At 36.5% G+C, this 12,305-nt stretch overlaps 1 protein-coding gene across 1 annotated transcript; it reads left to right on the forward strand.

The window, feature by feature from the left end:
* Nucleotides 1–1,595: 1,595 nt before the first annotated feature.
* LOC141432994 (dynein beta chain, ciliary-like) lies at nt 1,596–9,874 on the forward strand (the record flags this gene model as incomplete). The annotated part of the gene is made up of 10 exons (XM_074094834.1): nt 1,596–1,733; nt 1,824–1,934; nt 2,023–2,193; nt 3,147–3,317; nt 5,168–5,256; nt 6,684–6,787; nt 6,935–7,123; nt 8,915–9,088; nt 9,173–9,308; nt 9,808–9,874. Coding segments are annotated over exons 1-10 (1,221 nt in total), but the record flags the coding sequence as incomplete, so codon positions are not given.
* Between the last annotated feature and the right edge of the window lie 2,431 nt (nt 9,875–12,305).

The raw sequence follows: 12,305 nt of genomic DNA on the forward strand, positions 1-12,305 counted from the left end.
ATAGGAACACTGTGATAAACAACACAACTGCATCGAGTTTGGACTCGTTTGTCGTCTTGACGAGTACTTTGGTAACCAGGGGCATATATTACAGTCAGTAAAAAAAATACAACTTTTATTGAACTGTTTACGGAACCTTTCATGTACGAGTCCAACTCGCACTTGACCATTTTTTCTGTATTGTCTGTGTTTATGGTACACTTCATGTAATAACACTCCTCTTTTTGCGTTAGGGGTTAAAAATAGGTTGAGCTGCTTAGTAGTTAGAGGAGATAGAAATGGATATGCATACATACAGGTCAAATATAATCCTCCTTTTGGGCTTCACCAGATTCGGGTAAAAACTACAGAATTAATTTCATTACATTTGGCATGGCAAGTAGATTGTTTATCAGAGGTATACAAAATTATGTATTGTCAACTAACTCCAAGGTCACCTTACATTTCATTTCATTCATTTGACAAGTAAAGACATATTTGACAATAAGGCAAGAAATTGTAAGAAAGTTGTCTAGGTAAACATAGGTCATTGACCTGCAATATGACAAAAATGGGATTGTGCGTACCAATTTTATTTTATCTTGCATTAGTTAGTGTAAGCTACTGGCTAAATTTAACTTTGTTTCAGGTTCAGCTTTGGAGTTGCCCAGTGTGGAATATTTACATGCACAGCCTTCCACAAGTGCTGTGCAGTGCAAAACGGACAATACAATACTACAATACAATACTTGTGTAACGTGAAACTGTATTTACCTATGTAAAGAAAAACAGATCCATGACATGAAAATAAATTATTATTAAGAAAAACAACTTTTTTTTTCTTTAATTCGATCATTTAATTAATAAAAAGCGCACCACTACGTACCGTTTTTTGACAATATATCGATAAAAAAGCACAACACTATGCTGTTACAATATCGATAATATCGACTGTTCCTAACAGCACTACTTGTCAATGTGACTTTTTCGGCCCTGTTTAGTCTGTGCAGTTCGTTTCTTGATATTGGCACCAAAAAGACACTGAATTCATACTACAATCGTGGTATTGTTTTTGTATGAGAGTTCCGACTCTTAAAACGTAGTGATTATATACTCTTTGGAGTGAGCGCGAAAATGTGAGTGAAGTGACAGCCGTGATGACATTGACAAGTTTGAATGACAGTGACAGCTGCTGTTTTTAATAAATTACAGTGTGGAGTCCTGTGGAGTCAGACTTCTGGCCAACTATTTAATTTTGTCGCGATGATTTTATCTTATTGGCTATTTATACATGTGAAAAAATGTGGTTTAATAGAGCTGCAGTAAATCCTACCGCGCTACAAAAAATAAGTTCTTTGTGTTTCGCAATTTATTTGGTTGTATGGATGACGTCATCTCTGGCTTTCTGGATAAAAAAAAATCTAAACTGTTCAAGCTTAGGTTTTGCACGTTTCAAACGTTGACTTAGAATTTATTTATATACTCGGCAACTCGCACATGACATTTTTAATAATGGCCCAATGGCGCTCGATTTTTAAAATTCAAAATAAGAAATTGGTTGCCAAGGCGTCCATGTAAACAAAAAATAATAATTGGTTCTTGCATAATTAAAACAAACAACGTTTGAAGCAACATTAACTTTACTCTAATTAACCTCGAAAGTTATTAAAGATGTAAAGAAAACAGAAACTTTGAGATTTCGACCGTTATCGTTATTATTCCATAATAGTAAAATATCACGCATCATGGGTGATGTGAGTAACTCTGTCAAGCAATAAATTTAATTGATTTAGAGATTTTCGATTTTTTTTTGCATTATTGAGAAAATTTACTTATTGTTTTAGAAAGCCGGAGACACAGTCGACACTCGGCTCGAGTTTATAATGGATTACGTACTTAAATCATTAAAACTGAAGATCGAAAAGTGGGCAAAGTTCATTACTGGAGATGAGAGGGTCAGTTAAAAGTAGTCCGCCTTCATACTCTAATAGACTATTTTAATCAACCAAAAAGTAATAAGCACATATTTTGTACCTTTTGTAGCATATTTTGACGAAATTTTTCGATAACCCGAATATCAAGATCATAATATTCCGTGTAAACACTGCGGGACTTTTGACGTGCGCCACACACTTCCCACCGGTCAGCAGAGGAAAGATGATATACTTTGTAAGGAATATCGATGAGAAACTTACGCAGGCCAACTTTCGCAAGGTAAGTACTGGTTGCTTTTTTAAAATCTTATAGTTTAACGAGACTTTGGTACACCTAATGTGACCATTGTTAGCCTATTGTTACATGAGGCTAACAATGGTCACATTATATTTCATTTTTTTCATTAAGAAACACACCTCTGTATTACAATATAAACAGGATAAAGTTGTTGAAACAACCTTAAAACGGTGTTCGAAATATCGTCGATTAGGGTAGGACATGTCGAAAACTAGAGGTAGCCGCACCAAAAAATATAAATTTATACAAAAAATCCTAAGAAGCTCTACTTTTAATCTATTCTTTTATAATATTATATGAAAAATGGAACAAAACTGCACATATATAACTCCAAAATTTTGCCCTCTTTTTTGAAAATTTTTTTTGAATGTGTGGGACAGGCCAAATTTTGAGTGAATCTCTTCTCGCGAAAATGCCCATGTCACACTCTCCCTTATACCGAAATGAAGTCTCTGGATGCAAAGGCCTGTCCAATGAATCTGTAAATCAGAATAGCTTCTTCTGAAAGTGGTCGACATGCAAATAAAATACGTGTCCCTGGTGTTCCTATTCTGATCACATTCCATGGAAGAACTGGTTGCCTTAGTATTAAAATGATGTAATTACGGCTATTGTGTTTATTTGAAAACTGTCAAAGCGTGCCTTGAATTTTACGCGTCCAAACTGAAATTTTATAAAGAGTAGCGAATCAGTGTGTATGTAGGTCAAGTAGGTTTATTGTAGCCAGTAGCCGCAAGCGGTGAAATTATAGGTACCTAAACGATTTTTGACTTTTTGATAATCTTGGTATCGACGAAAAATCGTCACGACATCAGGCTTACCTATTTTGGAGACGCAATTACGAAGTACAAAGTTAGGTACATACCTACATAGGTACTTCTGGAACTAGGAAGTAGACAGTAGAGGTTGTGGAGCTTAAGACACGCTTTTTCCAGTCTGTATCAATCGGCGAGATGTCCGGTAACGTCCTAATGGATATAAGCGTGATGGCAGAGGAACTGATCGGTCCACTGCTTTGCAACCCTGAGAACCAGAAGGGCTGGCCAAAGATCGTCCAGCAAGACATGAAGCGACACGTCGATGACCTAAGGAACTTGATGCACCAGGTTAATGCCGCTGACAAGTATTTTATCTATAACTATAGGTATGTACAGTCACCAGCCCCTGTATCTGACACAATAAAGCGTGCATAAACGACGACGACGTGCGTGAATCTACGATTCTATTCAGTCGAAATATCTAGGGCTGGTAGGACGAGTCAATATTTTTGTTCGCTCTGCTGTGGCAGATATTGCTGGCGATAATACATTGACTACAGTGACTAGGTGTAGTGGGTTGATATTGCAGGTTATGCATGAATCTTCTTCTCTGCTACCACAAGTAAGTTTAAAAAGCTAGGTTGCTTTTAAAAGATAATCTTTCAGTAAAGAGAATTATCTTAAATGCATGGGCTGCTGTATGGTTTAAGCTTTGGAACTGTTTTGGATGTACGATGCCTGCTGTTAATCATATAGCAATTTTACGTACTGCTATGATTACGTCGATAGGAGCTTTTGAACAATAGTTATTTGTGCAACAAGAGAGCAAAGTTGTTTTTTGTTGCGAGTGTTGATTTTCAATCCCGAGTAAGCGAAGGATTCTATAATTGAATCACGAGCGTTAGCGAGTGATTCTAGGTTAGAATCCTGAGATCAGCAAGGGATTATACACGAGATGCAAAAAAACTTTGGTCTCGTGTGACACATACAATTTTTCACCTCAGCAGCGAGAACATAATTTAAATGTAACATAAGAATAAAACCACATATACCTACCTGTTTACAAAATAAAACACATTTTTTTTAAATAGAATCCGATTATTATCAAATATAATAATTACATTTAAAACCATAAAAAGAGTCCAGTAGCTACAATACAAATCGCATACTCATAACATGCAATCTTAACTTCTTGTACTAATGTCACACTTATTTTTTAATACTGCAAAAAGCCTCATCTCGGGGTAATTGAAAAGGTTGAACAATTAAACCTTTAAATATGATTTTTATTAAGATTTCTATTACATAAACATAAATAGATTTGTTAAAAAATCATTCAATTTAACAAATAATAATTATACTGTAGAGGCAGTATACGGAATTCTTTTATAAAAAAAAAAAACAAGAGAAGCGGCTTTCGTGCAACGAGGTTGCATACTTTATTAAAAGATCAGGAAAATTTACATTTTGGAAATATTTCGATATATTTTTAATACCAAAAATTTAATTTAAGTTTGTAATCGACAAATTTAATCCTATCTCTTGCTTTTTTCGAGTTGAAGTGAAATGACAGATCAAAGTAAAGTTCAAATATTTGGAATTCAGTGAGTAGACCCAACACTGTACTCAGCATTTAAAAAAAATAATTAAAAAGTTACTTTGTCTCACGGAGTGAGCAAAATGCGATTTTGCTCACTGATTTCTCATAGCAAAACCTGCCTGTTTGAGGTGCTGAGGTGAAAAATAATGTGTTTAATAGCGCAGCTGCGCAGCAAGTATAAACGCGTAACGCTGAAGATTAACCCCCTTATTCATAAAACTTAACAAGCCTATGTTAACTAACAAATGCTTTGTCCCTTTCTAACAAATACAAATGTCGAAGTGACAGATAAGGACAAACGAATTTTAGCGGCATTTTAACTAAAATAGGTTTGATTGTCGTTTATGAATAAGGGGTATATGTTTACGTTTAACTAGCTTTTGCCCGCGGCTTCGCCCGCGTGGAATTCGGTTATTGCGCGCTGTTCCCTCGGGAACTGACCATTTTTCCGGGATAAAAAGTATCCTATGTCACTCTCTGGCCCATAAACTATCTCTATGTCAAAAATTACGTCGATTCGTCGCTCCGTTTCGACGTGAAAGACGGACAAACATACAAACACACATTTTCGCATTTATAATATTAGTATGGATTACAGTTAAAAGGTGAAATGACCAGTCAAGTAATGCTGCCTATGCCCGCTGGAGTGGAAAACATTTTTCATTCGGAAGCGAGACTCAAGGAAAGGTATGCCACTGTTTTTTTATAGGTGCGTTTAATTCCTCTGCACATAATTGAATTTGCGACAGTGGTAAAAACAGTACGATAATTTTAGAACTGAGCTCGCTGCATGCAACGGCAAATATTTAAGTAGGTAGGTACTTTTATATTTAATTACGCATCGATTCAACTCCTTATCGTCATAAAATAGTAGATTGTACAACAAGAGCATAAAATGAAGTTTTTCGTATAGCCATCCGGGCCGGTACGTCGAGGGGAATAATGGGTTTAATGTTTCACTTTACACCGTTTTTCACTTCGACTGCGAGGAGATGAAATAACAACAGTGGAAACATTGTTCGCTTACTACCTTTTATTTTTCATGCATTGCTAATATAATTATAAATATTTAGTTTTATTAATTTATTTGATTGATTTTTAGTTAAGTATATGTATAAATAAAAAAATATTAAAAAAAATTTGAGAGAGAGAGAGAGAGAGAGAGAGAGAAACATTTATTTACACATATTCAATACACATAAAAATACATAAGATGAAAAGAATAAAAAAAGCCGCAACGCTGTTTTTCAGTGGGACCCATTTAAAAACTAAAACATATAAAGAACATACAACACACTATGACGATACGAACGCCAGCGGAAAGAAGTTCGCAAAGAAACTTTCAATCCGGAAGCATATATGGCAACACTCGATCGGTTTAACCATTGTGTCATCAGTGTTCCATATGTGGAAACTTTTTTGTTGTTTACACCTGACCTGATTGCCTTGGTCTTAGACAAAGATTTTACTTTATGCACTAGAACTCAAAAAGTCATTTTATGTCGCCTAGATCCAGTAAACATGAACTTTACTACTACTTTTACAAGTACTTTAGTACTTTTTCACCTCTCTCATGCTCGTAAAGTTCATGTTTACTGGATCTAGGCGTCATAAAATGACTTTTTATGCACTAGTGCATAAAATAAAATCTTCGTCTAAGACCAAGGTAATTAGGTGTCAACAGCCACAAACAAAGATGTGTCTTTATATTTTTTAATACATTTTTTATTTATATAAAACTAAAAATCAATCAAACCAATCAAAATAAATCACGAAAACTAAAAAATATATAATTAAGTATACGTACCTAGTGAGTGAACAATTGTTTTCACTGTTGCTATTTCATTTCCTAGCCATCGGAGTGAAAAGCAGAGTGTAAAACTCGAGCATTAAATCCATTTTCCCCTCGACGTGTCTATCTACCCCCGCCGTATCGGCTCGGGTGGCTATATGAACGTCTTGGGTAAATACCTTTTTTTTTTCTTGGGTTTTTTTTCTGGCTCGTTTTATGCTCTTGTTGTACAATCCACTATTAATGGTCAGGGAGATTGTTGCTTAAAATCATGGTTGGTTGGTATGTTTTTTAAATCATGGTTGGAAACGTTTTTTTTCAGTAATGGCGAAGATGTAGACCTATATCTTAAGACCAATATAGAAGGCGCTATTATAAAGTGGGCTCAGCAAGTCCATGACCTTTTGTCAGAAGATTCGTACATAGGTAACTCATTCGTCGTCTAGTTTTGAAACTCGTATACTTAAATAATTACTCATTTACGAGTTTGGAAATTAAATCCAAATTTATGCATGTCACGAAATTTTACTTTCGTATACTTACTTCCATACATACTTACTTACTTATCTACAGCTTTCAAGAGAACAAGGTTCCCTTTGCCAAGTGCGGACATAGACTTTTACGCGTTTCGGTTGAAGAATCTAGAAGGCATCTACTCCCAGCTGCGTGACCCTCGCGTTAAGCGGATGGCCCACTACATGGAAGATACGAAAAGTGTATATTTGGATTGTTTTAAGAACATGCTGACTAATGTTGTAGCAGGTAGGTTGACAAAATAATTTAATTTAACTTAAAGTGAATTGCAGTTCGATATGCCAACGTATGCGTTTATCATACAAATTCCATTGGGTTAAACATAACATCGAAACTGTTATAAGGGTTTATGTTGAAGCCCTTTACGGCTTATATACACTTGAACTAAAATGTAAAAGAAGTCAATAGAATAGAAAGCACTGGATTTTTTTCTAAAAGTTATATTTACCTACTTCCATAGCCAAAAATAGCTTTGACAAATGTTTTGAACTAGCTGAATTTCCCCTGTTCCACCTATCCCTACCGCTATATCCCCCCTGATAGAGATACGTGGATTATTTTTCCTTTGATATAAGATGGAAATAATATGTACACTTATCCCTGCCAGCCTCCACCGGTAGGAACATGTGGTTTTTATTCCAACCATCCATACTGGCTGACCGTTTGGTAGGGACTTGTGGATTTGTTAGATTATTTTCCCATAATCATTTTTTCTTTGCAGCAAAATTTATTTTCGCGTTTTTACACGAATTTTATTTTTACAAGCTTGTTTTTTTCATGAAGCTTATTTTCACATTCGCGTTCTTTTTGTGTCGCATTTTTCCCCAATCCCAATCGGTACAGAAACAGTCTCGACGGAGCTCCGCCCACGCGGGAGCTCCTATCCTGGGTGGTTTTGGCCCTTCGAGCCGATGTAAAACTAACATAACCTAAACCTATCTATGAGCCGTTAAGCCTGGTTGTGTGGTTTAGTAGTGGGGTACAGAAGACTCGGTGCGAAACAGGAGCTCTGTGATACCAGAGCTCCATCGACACTGTTTCTGTGTGGATTGGGATTGGGAAAAATGCGACTGGAAAAAAATGTGACACAGAAAAAACGCCAATGTCTAAATAAGCTTCATTAAAAAGCAGACTTGGAAATATTGCCTTCGTGTAAAAACGCGAAAATAAATTTTGCTGCAAAGAAAAAATGATTATGGGAAAATAATCTAACAAGTCTAGCTGACCAGACGGCAGGTACTTGTGGTTTTTTTACAATCATCCATACTAGCAGGCTGCCTGGTAGGGACTTATGGATTTTTATTCAACCATCCATACTAGCTGGCCGTTTTGTAGGGAACGTTTTTTAATAAAATAACAGAAACAAAACGGTCAGCTCGTATGGATGGTTGGAAAAAAATCCACAAGTCCCTACCACATGGTCAGTTAGTATAGATGGTTGGATAAAAATCCACACGTCCCTACCAGGCGGGCACTTAGTATGGATGGTTGGAAAAAATCCACAAGTCCCTATCAGGCGAGCACTTAGTACGGATGGTTGGAAAAAATCCACAAGTCCCTACCAAACGGTCAGCTAGTATGGATGGTTGGAAAAAAAACCACAAGTCCCTACCACACGGTCAGCTAGTATGGATGGTTGGAAAATAATCCACAAGTCCCTACCACACGGTCAGCTAGTATGGATTGGTGGAAAAAAATCCACATGTCCCTACCACACGGTCAGCTAGTATGGATTGGTGGAAAAAAATCCACATGTCCCTACCACACGGTCAGCTAGTATGGATGGTTGGAAAATATTCCACAAGTCCCTACCACACGGTCAGCTAGTATGGATTGGTGGAAAAAATTCCGCATGTCCCTACCGCCGTGGATTTTAGTAGAAATACATGGAATGATATCCCTACCGATGGAGAAGAAAGGAAAAATATTCCACATTATCTCTATCAGGGGGGATACAGGAAGGTAGGTGGAGCAGGGGCTGAATTCATGGTTAGTCGTTTTCTTTCTTGACATTTTCAGCTATAGTGGAATGTCGCGATATCTACATCTACCAGAAGCCATTAGTGACCCATTTCGAGACGTTTGAGAGCACGGACTTCCAGGAAGCTAAGCATCTTATCAGACCGATGTTTCACTGTATCGGGCTCCTTTGGGGCAACTCCAGATACTATTGCAGCGTTGAGAAACTTATACGTACGTGAAATTAAAAATGAAAATTTTCTTTGGATCGTGATAATCTTATAATACTTACGTACCTAAGTTTTTGTATGGATATAGCACTGCTCCGCGAGGTTTGCAACATGCTGATAGTGCAGTGTACGAACTCGGTCGATCCTGCCTCAATCTTTCAAGGAGAACCCGATGAGCAGCTTTTGAAGTTGAGGAACGCGTTGGCTATCTTGAATCATTTTCTGTAAGGGCTCTAATTTTTCTTATTGGAGATATAGCAAATTTAATAGGTATCCAATCACTAATATCGATTTGTATTAATGGTTGGGAATGGGAATTAAGAAATGAAAAATGACTTCTGTGGTTTTTTTGGGTCCAGAAAACTTCAAACTTAAAACTTCAAACTTCTTTATTTGTTTCTTAGTTTGAAGTTTGAAGTTTTTGAATACAGGCGTGATGTTTATGTGTGTGTGTGCAGAATGTGTGTGAATTCAGTTGAATCAAATATTCTAGAAACTAATAAGTAACGTAATAAACGTAACGAAAATAATACGTAACGTTCATTGACGTCCAATGCTAGCATTAAATTAAACTACTACTACTACTACTACTACTACTACTACTACTACTACTACTACTACTACTACTACTACTACTACTACTACTACTACTACTACTACTACTACTACTACTACTACTACTATGCAGAATGAGGTACCTCAAAGGCTTCATTATTATTTCAGCGAAGCATATGAATTGAACCGCGACAAAGTGCACACGTTCTTCCCAATTGGGGTGACGCCTGTGCGCTGGTCGTTTGATTTTGACCGCGTTTTCAAGCGGTTCAATGTCTATGTGAAGCGACTCAAAATGATCGAGGGCATTCTAGAAGCTACAGTCGAGATACTCAAGCTAGAAAAAGTGGAATTTTGTGGAGTTAGAGGCAAGATTATCAGTTCAGAGTGTGTGAAGGTATATTTCAGTTTAATTAATACATTTTCAGACAAATTTCGTCGATGATACTGCAAGGTCGTGTAACGAACAATGGCTAATGTCTCGTAACCTAGGTACAAAAGTAGCAAATTTGAGATTTTTCGTCTGGTCAAAATAAACACAAAGATATAATTTTAACGCTGATCTGTAAAATTTGCGTCAAGCCCGGTTCACATTTAAGTATCTGTCGTGTTGTGTCGGGCTATGTGTGTGTATGCGGCATTAGCCATTATTGGTTACGCGGCATTGCAGTATCACCGACGATTTGTAGGACACTCATTCATAACGTGTCATTTGAAAATAGAGAATAATGGATAAGATAAGAATCATTTAATTGCTATTTGCAAAACCAGTTTTATAGTAGGTACAGTCACCATCAGATATTTCGGAGCGGCCAAGGTGTTCAAAAATATCGCCACATGCACTCTATTACTATTAGAGTTTATGTGTCGATATTTTTGTTCACCTTGGCCTCTCTGAAAAATCTGTTGGCGACAGTAGGTACAAGTTAAGAAAAAACAAAAAAATAAAGAAATAAAAACAAGTTAACTGAAGTTTTGATGGCATATTGCATTCCTTTGTCCTTTTAAAATTTCATTGGTACACAGGTATTGGAGGACTATTCCGTGAAATATCAAAACCTCGGCAACATGGCTTACGACCCGGCTGAACCAGAGGATAACTCTTTTCTGCCCGATTACAACAAGCACATGGAGGTGCTCGCCGACGTGGACCGCCGCCTCGCCTCGCTCTTCTCGCAGGGGCTCGACGAGTGCCACAACGTGCAACACTTCTTTAAGGCATATTTATAACATCTCCGTTCCTTTCTGTACCCCCTGGTTTTTGGTGTTGGGTCTGCCGCAGATTATACTTCTGTCCCTTACCGCTATCTTAGCCGGCGAGTTTTTTAATTTACGTAGCATTTTTCAGTGCCTTATATATTATATAAGTAAATTGAGTGCCGTAAAATATCGATTAAATTCATTTACCTTATCACAATCTTAGCCCCTTCTATAAAACTTTGTAATTCAACTTGAGCTTTTACAGTTTTTTCAAATCATCGGAGATTTATTCCACCGTCCGATTATCAGAAGTGAACTCCAACCAAAACTGCCCGATTACAGGATTCATGAAATAGTAATCTAGACGACGTGAAGACAATTTTCGACGAAGCTATGGTGGTAAGTTTAAAGTTTGGTCGCCTTCTACTATTTAGTTAATAACATTATTCCAGAAGTAGTTTTGAAATAATATACACAATTCATCCCACGTCACATGCTATAGCAATTCAGTAAATTTAGTAAACTAACTAATACGTCTGTCTGATACCGCTCACCATAAGCAAACATACTTAATTGTTAGTTAATTAAAATGTAAAAATTAATAATATCAGACGAAACAATGTGGATATAGAAGTAATAAGTAGGTATAAGCGAAAAAACCAAAACATTATTTACGTTTAAATCTGAATTTAGCTCTGTCAAGTAAGTACTTATAGATTGCCGCAAGGAAGTATTGGAAACTCTTTTATATTTCCGAATCCGAATCGAATAATACTCATAATGACATAACGTCATTCGATATACATACATTAAATTAATTTTTATCAATTGATATTGTGTTTTATTTTTACATAAAGGCGCCAGTAGGTACAGACAGACGGACTGCATTCCATCTGCAACGTAACTGCCAGCTGCCGACTGCCCATACATTCAATAATTTTCAGTTGTGCACGACTGAAATCGAACTGTAACGAAAAATATGGGCAGTTGCAGTTGCTGTTACGTTCAGATGGAATGCAGTCCGTCTGTAACTAGCCCTAAAACTGACCGTGATTGACCCTTATTATCTCACCTGATGTAAAGTGTAGATGAGGCCAAAGTTGAAGGTATCTCTCACGGACAGTAAGTATTCACTCTGAAGAAAGCCCTATATAGATTGTATTCATTTAACTAGATTGTATTTATTGTTGTTATTTGTATTGTTTTGGGTTTATTATTAACTGTTATTTTTTCATTAAACTTCGTTTGTTTTTTTTTTTACCTGTATGTAACTGACATTGCTCTTGATGTGTTTTTTTTTGTAATATTTTAATAGTAAATTTTAATTTTGTATGCCTATTTTTGGGTAGAAAGTGGAGGTTCGGACTGGTTTTGAGTTCATTTATGTATAACCTGCTTTAAAAATACATATAAACAATTAAACGTGTCTTTCGTGCCACAGAAATTGAACAGAACCTCGAGAATCC

This window comes from Choristoneura fumiferana, chromosome 11 (assembly GCF_025370935.1).
Source record: "Choristoneura fumiferana chromosome 11, NRCan_CFum_1, whole genome shotgun sequence".
NCBI classification, from domain to species: domain Eukaryota; kingdom Metazoa; phylum Arthropoda; class Insecta; order Lepidoptera; family Tortricidae; genus Choristoneura; species Choristoneura fumiferana.